The sequence below is a fragment of the Mizuhopecten yessoensis genome, unplaced genomic scaffold (assembly GCF_002113885.1).
Source record: "Mizuhopecten yessoensis strain PY_sf001 unplaced genomic scaffold, ASM211388v2 scaffold9385, whole genome shotgun sequence".
NCBI lineage: Eukaryota > Metazoa > Mollusca > Bivalvia > Pectinida > Pectinidae > Mizuhopecten > Mizuhopecten yessoensis.
In genome coordinates, this window is record NW_018408021.1 from 788,865 (window position 1) to 812,032 (window position 23,168).

The following is a 23,168-nucleotide window of genomic DNA, read 5'->3' on the forward strand; positions in this document are numbered from 1 at the left end:
ATACTAAATGCCCTAATGTTTATGGTAGTTCTTGTTTTTCATATTTCAACGGGGAAAAACAATAAATACGGGAATACTTTTTCCAAGTTGACAACATCAAACAAAGATAGTGTGATATCAGGTTATAATGACAGCTGGGTCAGAGGGTTGAATACAAACACATGCTGATTGACGCCCTGTCATCCCCACTGCCCCACATGTTCAAATTCACTAACCAATATCACTGCTCCAAATGTCATTGGACATGATCGATGTATAATACTTTTATTATAATTTGATTATAATGTGTAATTACTCGTCGTCGTCGTCGTCGTCGTCGTCGTCGTCGTAGTAGTAGTAGTAGTAGTAGTAGTAGTAGTAGTAGTAGTAGTAGTAGTAGTAGTAGTAGTAGTAGAAGTAGTAGTAGTAGTAGTAGTAGAAGTAGTAGTAGTAGTAGTAGTAGTATTAGTATTAGTAGTAGTATAGTAGTAGTAGTGGTAGTAGTAGTAGTAGTAGTAGTAGTAGTAGTAGTAAAAGTAGATATTTTCTTGTACATCCAACCACTTCCCATGGTCCGATCACATGTGTTCTGGTCCAAAGCACCAAGGAGAAGGAAACTGAAAACAACGTAAAACAGATTGAAAAAACAACAAAAAAAACAACAGAATAATGATTTTGTTAGCCTGTAAAAAGGTTCCTCAAATCTAAAAAAATACCTTGTAAGCTGCTTTTGTCGAGGGGGTTTGATTTAAATATATGAAATAAAAGAAAAGACGTGTTTACTCGTTTAACTGCGTAATAATGACGCTAAAACACAAATTCAGTATAGTTTTAATTTCTTTTGATAAAATTCTTGTACAATAAATTGCATCACCCCAATACAAAAGAACCCTCTTGATTGCAATTTTGTTACTGAGCAACGTAGTTTGAAATTTAACCTTCAGACAACCGATATATTAGCCCCGCGAAAGTAAACAAATATGCAAGTATTAGGAAGACCCCTTTTAGTGTAGTATTGGAATTTTCAAATAAACGTATTATTTTTCACTGCATTGAAATATATTAAACTTATTTCGTTGGTTGAAAATACCATTACTCGGATTACAACCAATGAAAATACAGAATACAAGAACGATGTTATATAATAACCAATAAGAAAGCATGAAATATGCGTTTTTGGCTTTGTCCTTGACTGGGATTTAATAGAAGTACGACATCATAAACTTTAGGCCTTGTCACAAAATGTAAAATATTTTGATACATTAATTCTGAAGCCATTGTAACTGGGTTAACGTAATAAGCACAATTTCAAATCTCAAAACTTAATAAGCACACTATGTTCCATTCAATGTTATGCATATTTCACGTGTGTGGAAGAAAAGTACATTTCTACTGGTACTTACACATTCGAGAATACGGTTAGTATTGAATTTCTCTTTCACACGCGTGAAATATACATGATTTTGAATGTGTGTTAAAACACATGTATGTACCAATAATGTTAATATTACTTGTATTTTTTGTAATATGGATATCAATAAAGTCGACTTGAACGAGAAATAATATACAAGTGTAAAAGCAATATTTCATATTTTATGGTGATACTCAATTTCTTCGGTGATCATGAGAGCAACAATTGATCATGAAGCTTACTAAGAATTTTAGAAATATGTAGATTAACTATTTGTCTTGGACTTCAGGAAGTATGGTGAAATAATCCGGATTTATTTGTATATGAATCGCATTTTATTATATAAGTGATAAATGATTGCTTTTATAATATGCAACTTGTAATTAAAATACAAACCTCTTCGTGAGCATAGAAATCAGAACTGTATTCATGGTACATGACAGCTCCGTTCTTCCAGCGAACCTACAGACAAAAACAACACCAACGTTTTGCAACCATTTCATTCACTGTTATATTTAAGTACAAGGCTAGTAGATAATAAGTTTGTTAGTATCTTAATATAACAATATATTTAGGCGGCTGAATTAGAAAAAATAGAAAGTTTCTTTCATCTCTCTTCAGAAAGCCATGCCATTAAAAGCGCCCTAGCCAAATTATATTAAACATTGTTATTTTATTGTTTGTACTATATAGCAATTCTGCGATAAATATGAACAAACGAAAGTTTTAAATGGATATCTCTGGAGTACACAGAAAATCGGACCAGATGTTTCGGAAGGTTAAGCGTCTTTTCTGCTTCATCGATGACACTTGCCATGTAAATTTAAGTCGAATTAAAGTAATGTCACGTCCTCATATCGAGAACTTGGGTAAAAACTACAAATTCACAAGCATTATCAAAAACATCTATCCTTGATATAACACAAAGAAATATCGAAATATATCATACTTATAAATTTCCTATTTTGATCGATATGTATAACATATTGCTTCCAGTACATGGTGGGCAGACCACAAAAATGTCAGTGTCAATTTCACATTTTTCTTTACGAAGCAAACTGAAAATGCAACTTACACCAAATGTCTTAAATCTTGGACTTGTGATGAACACCAGTCCATAACCTAATAGGCCTTCTTGTTCTTCTTCTTCATTCCATTCTTTTGGCAATTGGAAGGAAAAATACATTTCAAAACTAAGTTAGAACCACGTGGATAACCTTTTTTAATAATTGAAAATACGAAGACTAAAGCAACCATTTGAAAATCGTTCTGCAGGCCAAGAAAGCCAAAATAAGTAAGCATTTATTTCGCTGCAGCACATGGTCATACAAAAACACAGCCAAATCATTATACAGTGTAATAAACCATACTATATTGATGAAGCATCTAGTATTTTAATTGTATTTGTATCACTACCAGTTAAAAAAATATCAAAGAGTCAACAGAACAGGACAAAAACAACAACCGAATGGAAGCGAAACCAGAATCGAAAACATTAATCACCAAGTAAGACTGACCATACATTGAAGTCTATATATTTAATCAAATATGAATAAATATACAATCATGTTACTTCATGGTTACCTTTATACACTCTTAAACTATTTTTAAAAACCAATATTACGGAGTTTATATGATTATGTTTGTTCATTATGTGAAAGAAAAAGGAAATGTTAAGAATATATGCAAATTGGATCATAAAATAGTGAAGCTTACCCAAGTTGCGTACAAATCAAATTACTTCTTTGCAATATTATTGATTTCGTACTGTAAACGACATATACAGCATACATTACTTACTAGTGACACAACAACCAACCAGAAATGCCTTGCCCTCTTCCGGAGTACGTGGTCGGTCATGGACCCTGACCTCAAAGAATTTGTTAAGACCATACTTGTATTTGTAATGCGTGTCGTCTTCACAACCGTCCCATTCCACCCAAACGCTTTCTAAAAATATTTGAACGACAAAGCTGAATGACTACAATAATTCTCAGAAAATATAGTCAACATGGGTAAATACAAAAAAAAAACTCGATATAATGCCCCTCTTTCATTTGCCACCTCATTTACAGCAAACATATTTCAATGTCCCTATTCCTTGATTATTTTTTTAAATTCCTTTATAAATTTTGTTCAATTTATCGCAAAACCCTTTATGACGCCAAAATGTCTCTGGACAAATGGTTGTAGTAAAATGAAGTTTTATTGTAAATAACTTTTTAATCTCATCAGAGGGAACATTATAAATATTTGCGAAATGACTATGAGGTGTATCCCTAGCTTTCATGCGGGTTAGTAAATAAATGTGAAAGACAATATTTTAAAATATCTAGTATTTGTGATGACACAAATATATTTCGGAATACTTAATATTAATTTTATTCTTTTGATCTCTTGTACAAATGAAAAATCCTAAATGAATATCCATATGATGCAATAGATGTTTGAAAACATTTTTTTAATTTTGTTTGGAGAAATTTTGAATTGATATTTCTAAATTCGTATTTCTAGTGATTGGTTTTTATTTGTTTCATTAAGTGATCAGGAAAGTCTGAGTTACTGTTTCAAAACAACGAATTAGATGTTATACACTTTTCTGAGTGTATGGCTGATTAGATCCGGATAGATTAGATCCGGATAAACACATTTCTAAATGTCACCCTCTTTACAAAAGGCACATGTTTCTTTGTGTTGAGCTCTTTCGAAAGAATATGACCAATAGCTCTCTGAAAAAGATATAACATATTTCTTAGATTGAAATTCTTTGGGAAAAAGAGGCGTATCACAGTAAAACGTATGAATAGCAATCTTACCATCGTCTTGCCCAATGACGGTCCCGGTCCCCGGGCCACAATGGTGTTCCTTGAATTCATCCTCTCGCCAATGCTTCCCCTGGACAACGCGAGTACCAAGGGGAGGTAAGTCGTCATGAGGGTCTGTATACCTGCCAATTTTGGGACTAGATCTTGCGTAGCCTAACACGTCCGGATTGGCTATAATCTCCTCCATATCTTCCTGTAAAATGTATAACTAACACACTTTAAAAAAAAAACAAAAAAAAAAACACATCAATATTATTCAATAACAAAATTATATATTCAATCTAAAACAATCTTCATTGTTAAATTCAAATATCAATATAAGCAATGGATTATCACGTTTATTTCCAGTTTTATCAAATAATATAGCAGTTTGAAGTTTACATAGATTTGTGTTCAGTCTCGTGAATCACCGTTGGTCATTATTGACTACAAGGATATTTCCACGTGAACTGTATTTCGTCTCCATACACCTCAATATAAAAGCAACTATTTCTAAACATTTTCTTCGGGTTGGTAAGTATGGATTATGAAATGTGTCTCGTTATACAACCATTTAGTGTTTCTATGTGATGTTTCGATGACTTGTAAGGTATGTACTCTGTCACCTTCATCAGACAAATGACTAGTGAAGCATATTTATACAAAGGTGTAAAATGTGTATGAGTTGTCCACATTTGACACCGTTGTGTGCATATGCTTCACTGGTCATTTGTCTGATAAAGGTGACAGAGTACATACCGTACTAGTCATCGAAACGTCACATAAAATCACTTGGTTATGTAACAAGAAACATGTCATAATAAAAGCAACTAATCGGAGCATTACCACTTCTTCGTCAGTAAACGGAAGCTTGGATTGTTTGAGTATGTCGGCAATATATGAACTTTCCGATACTTGGATACCAGGATGATGGCTCTCAAACAGCAATGCCCAGAACTAAAAAGGGGGAAAATATTCATAACAGTCTGGCATATTCATCGCACTGAAGGTATATTCTTCATTTTATTCTTGTATATGGGTTAGTAGGGTTAATATGGTTTCAAGACTTAAGGCCGAAGACCCTATCACTCTCCCAAGGGAATTCCAGTTTACCGCGGTAAGGATCTAAAGGGATCAACACGTGACGACAATAAACAAATAATATATGGTCTCAAGAGATATTCAATTAATGAAAAATTATTTAAAAAAATAATGATATACCAACACTAAAAGAAACTCGATCCGAAATTATAAAGAAAGAACTATATATGGGTTTTCATCGAGGAGGATGGAAGAATAAAAAAATAGTGATCATGGTTTTAATAAAATAATCAACAATGGTGATAATATATCAAACTTACAATTTTACGATGGTATCTTGTGATGTATTGTTTTTCGTCAGGCCTAATGACACTCCCTGATGCTCGGTGTGCCAATTTCTCGAGAAATTTCTGTAAGTAATAGAATAAAACATTCAATGTTTGGAAACATGTGTGTTTGTTTCCTTCTTCTATGTCCGTCCTGCTAGTTATAAAAATCAAAATTCAGGGGATGATAAGTAAATATATATAAAGGAATTTTCAAAAACATGTTTTCATCCTGCATCGTCATGTCCAACGATATCTACGGAATATCAGCCAACAATTTGTAGTCACATGAACGATTGAATCAAAACTATATACTGTGTTGTTTGATACAAACTGTCAAGCGTAACATTGAAATATATATGATAAATAGTTTTCTAATCAAATACGTGCAATGTTCGGAATAAGATCAATAAGTTTGGTTTGAAAAATAAATGTTTTGGTATTTTGAACACAAACCGGAATTGAAAATAAATTTATTTTCCAAACTTTCGAAAACATCTGATTATTTTGTCAAGCAAAGATTGTTAATGACTGTGTCTCTACTCTAAACCGCTACAAACAACTCACTTAGCCGCAGTGTGCCGAATTAGTAAAGTCAGTTGCCAGAAAGTTTCGAGACATTCGCCAAATAGCACTCTTATACTGCAGGAAACAGAATTTGCTACTAAAGCAGTACTTTTCATCAAAGAAGTTATACCTTTGAAACAAAGCAGAGACGACATATTACAAAGCTACAAAAACATTAAAATAAAGTCAGAACAGTAATGATGATGATAATTTACAATAATGACAATTTTTTCCTGTCATAGTTATCAAAACAAGAGCATAATTCCTTAAATATTAAAATACTTTTGATGCTGAATTGAATTACACAAATGTAGGAGTATTACTACAGAAAAAGAAATCATGATATCCAAGAGCAGACTGTTTGTTCGGCGTCACTTCCGGCAATGTGCATCAGACGTCAACAACATGAAGCTGAGGAGAAAACGCTGAGATGCAGAAGACCGACAATGTTTATTTGTTGTAAGGATGGTTTGTGTGATAGAATACAGTTGTAAGTTACATAAAGTTAACATAGATAATGTATTGCTTGAGTCGATGTCCTGGTAAGACGAGATTTGTGCGTTGTATTTTGACAAGTGACACAAACAGGAAATGCGAAATGAAGGCAAAACTATTTTTTGTTCAAAACAAATTTACAAGTTTTTGGCAATTTTGGTCAATGCATATGTTTTTCTTGTGAAATTAAATATGTTTATAAAAAAACCCGATTATTTATATTACTGTTTGAAGTGTCAATAAAGAATAAACAATTTATGGAAGCATGGAAGAAGAACGTGTGCAAATTTGAATATCGTGGCAACAAAACATGAATCCTACCTGGTTTTTGAGCTGTCTGTGACTATGTTTACCTGTATATATATGTAAAAGCAATATGTAACGGATAGAACACTCCCCATTTGTGTATATACCTTATTTGGCCTAAAATGTAAATATGAAATCTCCACAACATGTTGTATTTGAAACTTCCATCGCATTCATAAGCTAGTTGTAGGCCTGCATGACAAAACTGATCATTGAAGTGTTGAAATTAGCCCATCAGAAACCATGAAAACGCGTTGGAAACCTAGATATAATTTTGGCCTTGATGGTGGAAGGTTTTCCAAGCAGCGGAAACAGAATAAGTTGTCAAACAATCGACGTCCACAAATTGCTAAATATTCATACAGGGCCTATCTTTCCATAAGTAATATATTATCCATGCGCATTTGCCGACGCTCTTTTAGTAGACGTAACTATGTCTACTCCAGAACTTTTCTTCCTGCTGGATATATTGCAAGAGGTCAGGCTTGTGAATATCGCATTGAAACTCTTTGTGAACAAGGTAAAGATGACAAATTCAAATTCAGACTCAGTAAGGTAAAAGACATCAATGTCCATGGTTACAGGATGATGAATTGGAACTCATTACAAAACAATGTAAGTGAAATAACCAGACAATGTCCAATTTGAGACTAGTCCAGACTTACTACCTATGATAACACAAGAGGGAGATACGACATTAATGTCAGAGCCGTGTGGGGATCCATCTCTACTGGCAATGGAGCTTCACATCTTCACGAAGTGCTGGCCACAAAGGACTCGCCTGGTATATCATAGCCAGTATTCACTTCCATTGAACAGGATTAGGTATTTGGTGGGAAAAGGAATTCCACAAAGATCTCCTAGATGCTGGAGCAGAAGAACGCAGAATTGCGACGAGAAAGGGAATTTCCATGATGGTGTTCCGTGTATTTCCGTAATTGCAGATGGTGGATGGAATAAGAGAAGCTATAAGCATAGTTACAATGCCCTGGGTGGAGTTGGCATTATAATTGGGAAAGCGACAGGCAGGATTTTGCACATCGGCATACGTAGCAAGCACTGGTATATATGTAAACGTGCCGACAACCAACACATTATTGCCAAGCCCCATACATGCTTTCAAAATTTGAAGGAGAGCACACAAGCTATGTAATGTGACATTATTGATGAGGGGTTCAAGAAAGCGGAACAAATGCATGGTTTGCGTTATACGACACTTATTGGAGATGGAGACTCCTCAGCGTTTGCTAGAGTCAGGACAGATGTACCGATGTGGGGATGCCATGTACACAAGGATGAGTGTGCTAATCACATTTGTAAGTGTTTGAGGTCAAATTTAGAGAAACTGGTGGATGGCAACGCACAATATAAACGAAAACACAAACTTCCCAAGGCCTCACGAGTTCGATTCGTCAGTGCGGGACGTTGTGCTAAACGGATGCGATCCCATGATACATTAAAAAAGGTGAACACGTCACAAGTCAAACAAATGTTATCACACGACATAAGGAACATCATCCATCACAATTTTTGACACCAAGCAAACTGCTCCGATTTCTGCAGGGCCAGAATCAATACAACACAGGACAGTACATGTAATGCCCGCGATGCTACTCAAAGCAGCCAAAGCGATAAAGAGAATGGTTCCACTGTGTGTGGATTACAAGGGAATGTCCTGTCAGTCTTGCGATGGCGAACAACACACAGAGTATGAAGTACTGTATGATGGCGATGATGACCCCCTATGTGTGTGACAATTTGTAGAGGGATTTCCAAGAGGGAAATGTTAAATTCATAGATTTGTAAGGTAATTTGCTTTCAGTTGTTTGTGAAGTGCTTATCTTCACTTAATGTGTTGTCGAAAATGTTTAGGTCACATGACTCTTAAACAATCATTGTGCTTCTGGTTGTCATCTGTCAATCCCCTGTGCTGCACCTTTTTAGCTCACCTGCCCGATGGGCAAGTGAGCTTATGCCATGGCGCACCACCGGCGTTCGTCCGTCAACCTTTCATTTAAAACGCTACTAGTCCTGAACGGCTTAGTGGATTTTAACTAAATTTGGTGTGAAGCATCATTTGGCAAATGGCACTCAATTTTGTATAAACGGTGGTTGTGGCCACAATGGCAGAGGGGCGGGGCCCAATATGGGAAATAGAGGTAAAATCCCATTAAAACAAGATGGCCACCAGGCCGTCATCTTTGATCTTGGAAGTTTGTTCTCGTTTTTTCTCCAGAAATACTGGATGGATATTTCTGAAATTTACAGTACCTACAATGAAGTGCTATATCTTTACCTCATATCAAGTACTTTAAACATCTGTATCCAGGTGTGCGATACAGACTCTATGTCCCTCTTCTCGTGTTGGGGATACCTGGATAGCTATACTGGCAGGGACATAATTATGCTCCTGGTAGAGCCACTCAAGTAAGAAAGGTTGAATGGTTTCCCTTGCCTATCAGCAGGCACTCAGGTTTCCTCCATCTATCACTGCAGCATGTACTCTGGTTACTCAAGATGGCCTCCATTTACTCAGTTGACCGTTAAGGCCCATGGATCTCTTGTCTCATTGTTGGATTTTGCTCAGCATTAGTGGGATACCAGTATAACTGGACAGCTGCCATTCAAGATGACATGTGTGAATAGGGTGTCTTTTCCATCTGTCCTATGTGTGTTAGACAGCCGCATATGATTATTATTTATAACAGGTCAATGATTTCCTCCAAGGTTCCCTTTGTTGTCCTCGCCCAACACAACATCTGGCGATTACCTCCAGTCAACATGTAATTGTTGAACAGATATTAAACAGCCATTACCATTTCCACAATATTCTTCCACATTGTGTTGAAAAACTTGTCAAAGTGACAACTGATGGACAGATAATGATTGGTAGTCATCTCTGGTCAAATTCTCGTAGCTGAATTATAGTACATGTAGTTCTTACTGAGAAGAAAGTATAGTGTCCTCCAATTGATCATATACCAAAATATTCAGATATGTGTGAAAATAGGTTATGCATTATACTCAACTCGCCAAAGGCTTGATGGTTGCAGTTGAAAATTAACTACCAGAGACTAGATCACAAGAGATCAGTGTGTAAAGAAACTAAATGTGTTGATTGGACATCAAACACCAATTGATTAACACTAATGATAACTTTTTTTATTTATTTTATAACACAGGTGTGCAGCACAACTAATTGAAGCCATAGAAATACATGTCAAGTAACAACATTGCCGTGAACTTATGAGGAGGAAGCTGTAAAGACCCACACATTCAACAATATACTGGGAAAAAGATGCTCGTCAACCTCAATGCATGTATATTTTGCGTCCTGTCATCTCGCCTATTGTATTGTGGTCATGGAGGTGTAGAATGGTACCAAAACCAGGGCTATTGAGGTAAAAATTAAGAAATTATGACCTTTTTGTAACTTAGTTGAAAACAGACTTTACATGAACCTTAAGCGAGCCAATTTTCATTTAGAAGCATTGGTAGATCTATCGTACAAAGTCAGCTAGGTTACATGTTAATAATCAACGTGATGTCCCTCGGCTTGTTATTAAATACACGACAGACATAAACACTAAACAGATGAGCTTATTTGCTAATAGAAGACAATCGCCCGATATGAATATTTTACCTGTAGTTCATTACTACAGGACATTTTGGTTTAACTTCACATATAAAGGTCGTTTTAAGTATAACATAAATAAAACGAAATATCACTATGTAAGTACATGCTAGGTTTGTTTATTTTTCTTAATATATATATTAAAAGTCAATGATCCTAATGCAGAAAAAATCATAAAATTACTACACACGTTTGACTTACATAAGAAGGCGACCCATGACCGCACAATGGCACGCAAAATACTTTATGGTTGTTTCTGGCCAACGCATCCATGAGGCGGTACGCCTGTTGCCGGGCATTCTCTCGATTCTTTGTTTACAGAATTCAAAATGTACATGTTGAAAATAAATGTGGTTGGATTTACGGGGGAAAAAAGTAAGTTTTAATATTAACAGTAATTCCCATGAAACTAATATCCCCGGATAAGTTAAATGCATCAATATTTTTTCTTGCAAATTAACGCGAATATTAATACACCTCGAAATTAAGATTTATTGTTTAAATATGTCATACATATAACAAAACGCATCTTATTCCACAATCATTCAGAAGTAAAAAATAAAATTTCGTGAGAGATGTGATATATTTATCATCACACTTATTTGACTTAGTTCTATGTTAACTATATTTGTATATGAATTTTCAAAATGCCATCAATAGTTTTTAATTTTAAAGGTAAAAAAATCCATTTTGTTCATCCTTAAATGATGAAAGAAATACTTGCCTTTGAATAATACAATTCATTTACACTGATTTTGCAATTTATCAATGTTGATAATTTCATATTGTAATCATTGGAACAGTCAGGAAAATTTACTACACATTTACATACCTGAAATGATTCTGAAGGATCGGATGGGTCTGAGATATTTCCATCGGTTATCAGTATTACCCGTGGTGATATGCGAAGACCATGTTTCTGAAGGGTTTTTTCTTAAACATAAATTCATGTTCATGTATAAAGATGGGAATGGATACAAAGTAAGTTATTACTGATTGAGACGGAACAAAATATTCCCGAAACATTTACTTAATTATTCTGTAAATATTCAATTATATCATTTTGATAATCGCTTTCATTTATTGTGTTATTTTTCGATCCTTTCTAAATGTTGCACTTGCATTACATACGGCACATATATAAAGAAATAGCATCTCTTAAGTCCATGCAGTTAGTTTAACATTCTACGCATTCTGAATTAATTTCATCTTTCATGTGCATATCGTTTCCTAGAATGAGTTGTTAAGATTATCTAAGCAATAAATAATATCGTGTTCAATTGTATACTTACTGTTTACCTGTATTGCAGCTTCACACATTCGTATTCCCTTGCATAAATCTGCAGGTCCATCTGGTCCACTATTCTCTATTCCTTCTGTTGACAAGAAATGAATAGATTTGAACACATCATATGCATTTCTAGACATTCTACCATGTATCCGATTTAGTAGAACCATTTCAATGGTTAATAAGCATAAATATTATTGGATGATAGACCTTGTGCATGTACTCATTTTAAACAGAGACTAAAGCTATATCCACTTTGACTAAACCGCTATTTACTTTGTGTAAACCTTTATCCACTTCTTCTTAAGCCATATTTACTGTATCTAAAATAATATTCTCGGACTTTAAAGCTTTATCTATTTTGTCTGAAGTAATGTTCACTGTGTCTAAAACTATATTTAATGAATCCAAAGCTAATTTTACTGTATTTAATGCAATATTCACTGTAACTAATGTTATATTTAGAGTGTCGAAAGTTATATTCACGTTATCTTATGCTAGATTGTATATTCAGTCTTTTTAAAATAGATTCAGCAAGACAAAAGCTACATCCACTATGACTAGAACTATACTACCGTGCTTAAAACTAAATTCACTTTTCTAAAACTGTATTCGCTGTATATACAATTATATTCACTAAGTCTAAAGCTATATTGACTAAGTCTCAGAAAATATCCACTGTTTTTTAAGCTATATTTACTGTTCCAGATCTGAAACGGGTTCTGTGAGAAGCGACAATTTTATTTGGTATAGTGATACCTAAGCAAGTCATCCAGTTGTATTGGTCGTTTGTCAGGTGCTGCCGTATAGTTGTTAAACGTCCAAATGTTACTATGGCAATGTTTTCTTCTAAAACTTCCGGAACACTTTCTTCAAAAATACCTGAAAAATAGTGGATACATTGATGAATTATCTAATTAAAACTTATTTAGATGTTCGTTAAATTTAAACGTGTTCTGCAAATCAGCCACATTTGAACAGATCTGACATATGTTGCCTAGATACCTTGGATAATTTGTCTTGTTAATGTCATCATGTTTGCGAAATTTCCATCTCGTTTCATATTACAAGACGCGTCCAGGAGTAGCACTGTGTCTGGTCCAACACCTCGAGCAAGGTCCAACTCAACACCTGTAATGGAGTCAAATGTACATATATACAATATGGTCAATCTTCTGTGTTCTGTTTTTATTTCGCTCTCCCACAGTTTTGTAAGACAATCTGCAAAAAAAAGCAATGACTGAGATTGAAATGATAATGCATGTAATGAATGGAGGAGGGCGAGGAGGAGGGAAAAGGTTTGCGCTCCGTCCATCCGTCTTTTCATCCAAAATATATCTTCTATACAATTTCATCTGAGTCTTTGGCTATTACATTCCAGAGTATGAAAAGCAGGTAGCTATGACCTATCTTTTGTCCTTTGACCTGATATTTTAAGAAAGCTTGTCCGGGGCATATTTTATTTCATCTGAAGTAACACGATTTTGTGTACATGCAGTTTGCTGAAACCAATGAATTGACCTTTGACATTAATCTTTTAAAAATATTTTTCGGATTATATTTTCTATACTATTTCACCTCTGTGTAGCATAGATCAGAGTACGAGAAGTAGGGCACTAAGACCTATGGTTTGACTTTTAACCTTAAACTTAACAAATTTTCTGGGGCTTATAGTTATACTTTCTCACCTGAAGTAACCAAATTTGGTATGCCAGTACATCTTGGGATGGTAGAGTGCAAAATAAGAGAAGCAGATCTCTGTCACCAGGATGCTGCTCGATTCGGCCACCGTCGAGTAAGCCGGCGGTACCGGCTTATCGGGCAATTAACTCGATTGTGTCAGGTACTGCGCTGGTGGGCCACCCGACGTCAGCCGGATCGCCCGCATTGCTGTGACCTGCGCAGACGGCAATAAACATGGCGGATGAATGATAAGATTCTCGCAGTGTGAGATACAAGTTGTGTTCTGTGACTGATTTGTTATGAAAGAAGTTTTAAAAGATGGCTTAAAAGATCATATCCGAACATACACAATCAGCATCTTTTGAGGCTATAGAGAAAATACATCAGTAGTATGTCAACAAGAATTGAATTTGTTTTATAAGGAATTATGCTGACAAGAGGGTGACCTTTTTAAAACTGTCTTTTAGTCATAACACGAAAGACCTTTCACCCTGAATCGCTACACATAGGACGAAATGACTTTAATCACGGTCTGTTACCACAATGTGTAATTCTCAAACTAACTCAGAATAGCGACTCTAAACTTCTGGTTATTAGGCTACCAGAACACAAACGACAATATGAATATCTTTATGGAATTCTAATTCTTATTTACTGTCGCCATTAACTATTAAATATGTGGCAATTGCGATAGCACCAGAGGTGGCAGCCATATTTTATATTAGCCGGTGCGTTCGATTCATTTTTCGGCCGGTAATGTGACCAGCGCAACCGGGCTCACGAATTTCACAGACGATCGAGCTGCACCATATGCTTTGGCCTTTGACTTTGCACTTTGGATTACTATTTCACCAGGATTAACCAAATTTAGTATGCATGTATATCCAATGATGGTGGAGTGTGGTTTACGAAGTGTAAGTCACAGTGATATACACTTTGACCTATAACCGCAGTCATTTAAAAAGATTTGTCCAAAGCGTATCTTATTTATTATATGCGTCTGTTTATTCTGAGACGACAGAATTAACTGTATCAAAAGCAAGTCATTGTGATCTTTATTTTTGACCTCTAAGAACAATCTTTAGAAAATATTCATATTTTGTATCGGGATATTTTCTCTACAATAGCTAGGCTGATCCTTAGATATATATCATTACCGGCGGGAAACAATGGTAATACAACACTCTGCCTTGTTCTTATTGCTTTTATCGCATTGTTTACTTTTTTCCAATTCCGCTCTGTATTCCTCACCCATTTCTGTGTCCTGTCCTGACGTGGTTTCATTGTTTACATTTGTAGAATCTACGGTGTTTTTACTAGACGTTCGGGAAAATTCTAACATCGCCGACGTTAGGTACTGGTTCTGAACTTCCAAAGCAATTGTGTGATCTACTGGATGAGGAAAAATTTAAACTTAACATTATAGAAAAAATAAACGTAAGGTAGACACTGACGTTAGCTGGCTCACTCTTTCAAATCATCAAACTTTTGAATTATTTTAATAAAGAATAGGAAAAAATAGAAAACTGCTTTAAAACGTAAAGGTCAGTGAATGTGTGTTATTTTGATCGGCTGGTTGAAGAAATAAAGTGTATTGTTTTCATGAATTTCTATATACAGTGTATTGGTATGAATAACAGAAACTTGAAATGTCCTGAAGATTGGATCCAAAATTTAGATTACTTGAATAACCCATTACCGTCTGCTAAAATATTATATTTGCCAACTTTACAACTGATTTTATAAGCCAAAATGCGGCTATGGAAAAATTAAAAAATACATGCACGATAAGGATGTTTATTTGTTGTAAACCAAATTCAACGTTCGTTACGTTCCTTTTTGTCTGTCAAACGAGAGTTAAATGTGAATTGGGCATCCTATATTGAACAATATTTTTTTAACGTCCATAGATCACTTCATATTATAGGCAACTACGGGCAAAATGTCTCTTGTTTAAGATCCCCTTACCACTGTCAAAAACTATACCTAAGTTTTGGAAGTTTTTTCTTCCGTCGTTACTTTACCATTGATAAATAATTACTGAAAAGAAAACCATACCTTGTAGGACAGTTGTGCGAAATATAAGATGTGGTGCAAACAAAATATAATCAACAGCAGTGTTCTGAGTGTAAACATTGACCAGGGCTAGATCAGAGTTCCAACTCTATATTTCCGATTGCCACACTATCGTTCTAACCGATCAAGCTACGTGGTCAACGGTAATGGCGTTGCCAAATTAAACTGTATCACAGTTATATGCAAATGGAAGTTCAGGGGAGATCATTGTCTTTTTAAAACAATCCATAGCAGTGTGACAGGGATGCTTAAGGCGAATCGTGATGCTATCGGTTTAGTAAGCCGTGGGATTCTGCTATTAACCTCTAGATATATAATACGGAATTATGCTGACAAGAGGGTGACCTTTACAATAAATTACCCCATCACGACCTTAACGTCGATCAATACGGGTTTATTAATCGGCTACTTTTGCGACTGGTCATGTCCCTTCAATGATTTTTCTCGGGAAAAACAACTTTTATCGTAACTCTTAGTAAGGTACATTTAGGACGTTGTAATATTGTAATAATAATATAAAACATTTGTTTAGCGGCGCCCTATATTATTAGCAAAATTACTCTAAGGCTTTTTACATCAGGTTAAAAAAGACATTCTACCACGTCTGTGATGTAACGACGGTTTTCATTGGTTAAAAAGAGTGCATTATTGAGCGATATACCATGCGCGTGCAAATAACCAATGCCAATAACCAATGTACGTGAAATAGTGCGCACGCATGCTGTTCCAACAACCTCCCCGTATTTTATCACGAATTAACAAAAATAGCATAACTGTCAGGCGGGATCAAACTATTTGACAGGCCTGCCATTCAAAAGATAACACGGATCTATAGACCTAAAGTATGTGGGTCCGTGCAGTGAGAATGGTTTATCAATTATTGACATTTAAAATGTACAGGTCTGAAGACAAAATGGTAAATTATTAATTACTTCTGTTTTTACTTCACTGAGTAGTGCCGTACATTTCACGATGTGTGCAGTTTGTGTATGTACTGTCAAGCGTTGATTTCATGTTTTGACGAACGATGTCGATAGCGTGCCAATGTTTGATTGATTGAAATAAACATCGTATCTGACGTCACACGTGTTCAGTTGTTTCTGGTCTGCAAAACGTCGTCTGCTTTCAAAAAATCAAAGTGATGTCGAGCATTCGCCTACAGTGTACATATCGTTTGTGAAGAATAATGTTCCAAAAAGTAGCATCGGTCTGAACAGTGGTTGCAAAACACAGCTGTCAGGTGAAGTCGGTGAATTTGAAGGTCGCGTCATGATCAGCCGGTCAGCGACTTTCCATCACGTCATGGCAACCAACTAAATATGCCAACTCATGTCCGGCCTAATGTATGATGTTGTATCACTGGCACTTCAAAGAAAATCCGCTTGATATCGGTACGATGATGATGGTTTTAGAAGTAAACGCAATCCGGGAATCCCAACCCTACGCACTGAGAAATGTTGGCGCCACATTGATCAAGTTCAAACGAGGCAACACGATCACGTGATAAATCTTGCACGCGCAAAAAAACAGCGTCTAATTTGCATATCGAACTATCTAGGTCATGTCGCCTTATAAGACAGCAAAACTTTACATTTAGTTACATTTGACGTGGTAGAATAAAAATAATCAACTAATGTGCGTGCTTTATGGTGGAATATATAACGAGGGTGAGAAAATGTTGGTAAAAATAATTAACGAATTTCTTAATTAACCGTCATATGCATATATAGATATATAGGTTTGTGCGTACATGACGTCTGTGCAAAGGAGCTTAAAACGAAAACGTTAAAAGATGTGTCTTTATATCGTTCTCGAATTAAGCTATAGTTTTTTACTTCCTGGTAGCAAATGGGAAGCTATTCCACAACATGACCGAACCCCTAACAAAGCACCAGTTTCCGTAGATCACAGTTCGAGATTGGAGTTCAGAATAATTGTAGTCAATTTGTAAGGCGCCTATATGTGTAAAAAGAAATTTAAAAGAAATGAAATGTAATAAAGAATAATAGTTAAAAATCATGATTGCAAAGTCAGCATTCCATATTCCTTTTCTCCCATTTAAATACATGGTCGATTGGGCTGTTGTAGGTTTGTTGTTTGAAACGATCTCCCTTCATACTGTAACAGCTAAGGAATTTGAGAGGAAAAATTGACTTACTGGCAAGCTCACTTGCCCGGGGACCTGCTCACTATTTCAGCAACGTCAAGCGTGGTCAGTAGCTAGATGGGTGACCGCCCGGTCGTTTACATACCTTACAGTATCGGAAAAAACCATAACCACCCTAAACTGCAGTTACAACCAGCATAGGCTCCTTTGGTATTATTATATCACTTATAATATATAACGTATGAACTTTACACTATCAACGAACACTTACATTTGATCTGTTCATCATGGCTGTGTTGTTTAAGGTATTCTTCCTTCAACTCAGATTTCTTCTTTTCATCTGCCTTTATGTTCGGTTTGGTTACGTCTTTGTCTTCCAATCGAATTTCAGTACAACATAAATAAATTGTATTACATACAAACATACATACAAACATACATACATACATATATACAAACATATTTGAAATAAACAAATATTTAATTTAGCTATACATACTTGGTGTCAACTTCTGCACAATTTTCCCGGGAAACTTTTTTATTCCATCAGCTACCACTGCAAATAGAATCATCCGTAAATATATCATAATCAGTTTATGGGTATTCTTGTTTCATTTGACAATATTTACAAAATCAATTACTTTCGTTACTAAAAAAATCTAAATAGAAACTCACTGTCTAGAAAAGCGTCATCTATTAGGTTCACTACCGGTTTATTCTGTGAAAGTTTGTCCAATTTCATCTCCATGCGTTTCAAATCTTGCCCATTTTCTTGTATTAAATCTGTGGCACCAGCAACACTTTTAGATATACTCTGTAATTCCGCTTGTATTCCTAGACAAAGATAACAAAGACAATGGCATGCTATCCAATGTTATACTTAACTTTTTATGAACGCAATCATAACCAGTGATTAAACATATCGATGGAACCAAAATGATATCATAGTTTTCAGATTTTCACACATCTTGGAAATATAATGGTAAACGTTTATCATTTATCATTTATTGTATCATTGTAACGCAAATATTTGTAATGCTAGAGAATGATGAACCATCAATATCAAATGATACTCACCTTTTTGTAATGATGATAAGTGATTATCTATAATGCCATTCATGTCCTCCATGAGTAAAGAACATATTGCCGACTTATCTTCGTTACTTTGGACACATTTTATCATCACATCGTTTACCTCCTTGAGTATTTGTATCGTTTGACGTGCCTCTTGTCGCTTTTCGAGCAAACTAAGGTGATTGATTAACTGTTGTAGTTTTGTATTTGCTTCCGTTTGCTGGGTAAGGATACCATGTTGAAAGTCCCTTTCAATCAGGCAGTGTTCCAGTAGAACCTGGAAGTGATGTTGATCCCTGCTCACATCTATTGGAGCGCTCTTTAAATCTGTAATTTCTTTTTCAATTTCGTCTCGGAAAGCAGGACAACAAAGCTGGGCAATGTTACATAATGTGTCGGATACATTTTTCCATTTTGTGTCAAAACCTGCCTTTGTGATACAGGCATCATGGGAATGACATAGATCATTTCTGTGTTGGCGTATATCTCTGATATACTTCTTATGCCCATCTGATAAATTGCAAACGTTGAGAAGCAGGGCTGATAATAATGTGATATCAAATTCATCAACATCAGCAGTAGCTATTATTTTCCACTGATATGCAGAAAAACACTTGGCTGCTTTTAACTTCTTTATAACCTGTTCATCCCGGATGAAGGCACCGACGTCTCCAACAATATGGACTAACTGCTGACGAAGCGTGTGTGTCCCCACAGACAGGAGAAGCTTAGCAATTCTACAGTAGAATCCCAGCTCCACATTAGGCTGTAGATTTGGTCGGGTCCTGCTTGCGGAAGCCATGTTTAAAATTTTCCCTACAGTATAAACTGCTATCTCCAATGACGTCAGTAGTTTTCTCGATAACGCTTTATGTTTCGTTCTACCTGTTAGACAACGACACAAACACAACCTGTTTACATAGTGACTGATAAACTTGTGTACACATGTTCTGTTTTGAATATTGCATAAGACACCGGTAGCTGTGTCGTTATCTATCCTCACCTCCACGACACGGTATGGTAGTCTAGTGGTAGTACGCCGGGCTCGTGACCGAAGGGTTGCGGGTTCAAGTCACGCCACGGCTCTGTGTTGTATCTTTGAGAAAGAGTCCCAGTCTACTCAGCGGTAAATGAGTACGTGGTTGAGCAGTGCTAGAATTGTGGAATGCTAGCTGTTAGCGTCGAAATAGCAGCTCCAGCTGTATGCTCTCCAGGGAGTTGAGAAAGATATTGGTTGGTTGCAAAGGCCCTATAACCACGGATAATAATTTGTGAACCGCTTTGAGACGATCTATGAACTAGGTTGTAATAAAGCGTTATATAAGAACCTCGAATTACTATTACTATTATAAAAGGTGTTTTGGTCTCCTCATTTCATCAGTGTATTCAGAAATTTAGAACTGATCATACAATTCTATGAACTTCCTTGTTTAATAACATTCTAGGTACAGTCCCGAATTTCCTTGTTATAGCTAAATATAGAACATATAAAACCACCATGGGATACTTTATGCACAAAAATCCTACAATGGAATCTTCTAGTGTTTTGCTGGTAATTGGACAGAGATCTTCAATGGTTAATATTTGAACAAAAATTTTAGTTAGTAATCTAACGGAAAACAAAAGAAGAGTCCTAAGGATATGTTTGTATTGTGAAAAACACAATTGATATTTCTACATGCAATGAAATATACTATGTAATAAGTGACGAGAGGTGATACTCGGGGCGAGGTGACTCTATTACCAAAAAATCCAAAACAATGAAGTTCATGATTATTTTTCAGCAAAAAAAAAAAGAAAATTTGTAATGCAATAGGTATTTGTAGGAAAAATCGTGTATAGTCATTTTAATGAAATAAAATATACATATCGCATAGGTACAATGCGTAAATGGTTTTAAAAATCTGAAAAAAAACCCGAACAAACGATTTTTTTCACATTATAAAATTTATACACAATGATGTTTAACATTTTCTTCGTATGAATACTCTAGTAGTATCAGAAATCCAATCTATATATTTGTCCTGGACAGGTGAAGCTGATAGTAATTGCATTTTTAATAAAATGAATAAGGCAGCAGGATTCAGGTGCTCCATTCATTCAAAATTTATTTGAGTATCTGTTATTTCTGTACATTTCCCAAATTGATAGATTTTGCATATTTTGGCCTCAAATATAAAACGCATTGGTTGCATGAATCAAAATGTTGAAAAAAATCGGATTATGCCCTAATTTTTAAGATCCTGTTTCTATGTTAGCATCAATTCATATTGCGGTAAAGACAAGATTTGGAAGATAATCAAATTTGTTTTATTCAAATCGATTTCATGAAATATATGATTTTTGAAGTTTATTATTATTTGTAATATTTATGACTGAAGCCAATGAGGTATATTGTGATTTTTGAAGATTTTTCTTTACAAATCAGCGAGTATAGTCCATCTTTATCTTTTCTGCACTCAACGTGATAGGGTAATTAAACTATGATTACGATGTCCTTTACCGTCTAATACTATGTGATGTTTGAGCCCGCCATTATCAGATTGGGGGTCTTTCAAATCGTCCTGCTTCCGTTGTCTGTGGTCCGTCCTTCTTTTGTCCTCAAACCAGTCTTGTTAGCGTTATTTCTCAGAAAGTCAGGGGGTCTTTTTACAATTTCATATATAAGATTCCCTTGTTCTTTAAATGTCGCATCGATTGTAATCTGATTTGTAATCTTATTTTGGTAAATCTCAATCTATCGTAATGGTTCCAGTCATAAACATACAGAGCAAAGAAAATGTTAGCGTTATTTCTCAGAAAGTACTGGAAAGATCGTTCTCATACTTCACATGTAATATGTGTTTAACTTGGTAATATACAAGTCCCAGGAACATAAATAGTGAACGCTAGTATGATTTAGGAGTTAACATTAGTGACACTGACCAGTAGGTTCTAAACCAAAGATGAACCCCGATGCCTGCGTGTTACTTCTGATGATAGTATCCTTGTCGGAGCAAAACAAAGAATACCGGGTACACTAAAGAAGGGAAGAAAGGCCTCGTCACCAGAACATACCTATACTTGATGTGGAATCCATTACTAAACTCACCATGGAGGATGTCACAATGTCCAGTCAGCGAGAATATTGCGGTAGTTGACATGGATTTGGCAGATCATGGCGGTAAGGACGAATCAGTTGTTAAAGTGCTGGACAAATATCTTCAAAAAAAATTCAGGTATGGACGACCCCAACACATCATCAAGTGTAAATCAGGAAAGTTTTGTGCCGCGGATTTAGCGTACGATAGCTTGAGACAGCTGATGATTGCTGACTCTGTGAACAGCCTACACCTACTGGGCAGTGATGGACAGTACCCGCGACTGCTCCATACTTACACAGACAGACCTTGGGTTGTTTATGTGGACAGGGAGGAGTTCTGTGGGCAGGGTTTGGCAGATTCAGAGTTGAGAAAGTGAAACGCCTACTGTACGCTAACTTTTAAATCAAGACACGTGACACAACGTAACAATAGCACAACAAAGAATACAACTACTGTATAACTGTCCCATGATTTGGATGGGAAGAAAGCTATGTCGGACGAGTTGTTTCGTCATTATTCCTTTTCATTCTATCAGCAGCAACATATAGCCTTATCCCATGCGAGAATGTAAAATATGAATACAATATGCAGTTTTATATCAGCGAATATATCTATATAGTGTATTTGTTAATGTTGTTATCTGATAATATGAAATAAAGTCTGTATTTTTTTATATTTCATATTGTAAATTGCTACTAAAGTATATTGCAATAAATGTATAAATATCATTAAAAAAAATCGATTGGTTTACTTACAAAACACTAAGACAAAAGTTTGCATATTTTTTTCTAGAATGCTAATGCTGATTTCAATCGAGAATAAAAAAATTATAATGTAATCAGAATAGCAATCTTTAGGATTACTTTGTAAAAGTTTACGTGTGAAATATCATCGCTGTTAATTTGAGGATTTTGTGAAAAACATATTTAACCTAGGATTGATAATGTATCAAAGCAATAAATCTACCATTTAAAACGTCATCCTTGTAACAAGAAGTGATTTGTTTGTTGTGAATTTATCACATCGAAACTAATTCCGGAATTATTTTTTTCTGTATTACAGTTATCTGTACGAACGAGATCCCTTTTCATTATATGATATATATATTTCAATTGCTGCATGAAGAGTTTATCATGTAAAGTTTACAACTTATTTTACTTTTTCTATGTCATCTATTCATCTCATTAGTTCGTGTTACCTGTCGTATACTGTAGAGAACTAATTTCACAATGAAAACGTGTAGTGGCCATTTTATTTTATCTTTGTTCTACTCTTGAATGTTACATTTACAGAG

The 23,168-nt window shown here is 35.4% G+C and overlaps 1 protein-coding gene across 5 annotated transcripts; it reads right to left on the reverse strand.

Moving 5' to 3' along the window:
* Positions 1 to 457: 457 nt before the first annotated feature.
* On the reverse strand, positions 458 to 19,679 carry LOC110457933. 5 transcript variants are annotated; one of them, XM_021509408.1, is made up of 17 exons: positions 18,795 to 19,679; positions 18,393 to 18,551; positions 18,217 to 18,273; positions 17,989 to 18,090; positions 14,756 to 14,926; positions 12,857 to 12,982; positions 12,611 to 12,733; positions 11,856 to 11,939; positions 11,396 to 11,496; positions 10,765 to 10,872; positions 5,556 to 5,645; positions 5,041 to 5,151; positions 4,207 to 4,408; positions 3,191 to 3,340; positions 2,466 to 2,548; positions 1,787 to 1,852; positions 458 to 596 (listed from the first exon to the last, which is right to left on the reverse strand). In XM_021509408.1, the coding sequence occupies exons 1-17, from the start codon at positions 19,591 to 19,593 to the stop codon at positions 558 to 560; spliced, it is 2,571 nt and encodes an 856-aa protein (XP_021365083.1). In that variant the 5' UTR covers positions 19,594 to 19,679; the 3' UTR covers positions 458 to 557. The 5 variants fall into 5 exon arrangements, with proteins under 5 accessions (XP_021365083.1, XP_021365082.1, XP_021365081.1 ...); XM_021509407.1 differs by having other exon boundaries at positions 14,756 to 14,923; positions 17,989 to 18,105; XM_021509406.1 differs by having other exon boundaries at positions 17,989 to 18,105.
* Positions 19,680 to 23,168: the final 3,489 nt, after the last annotated feature.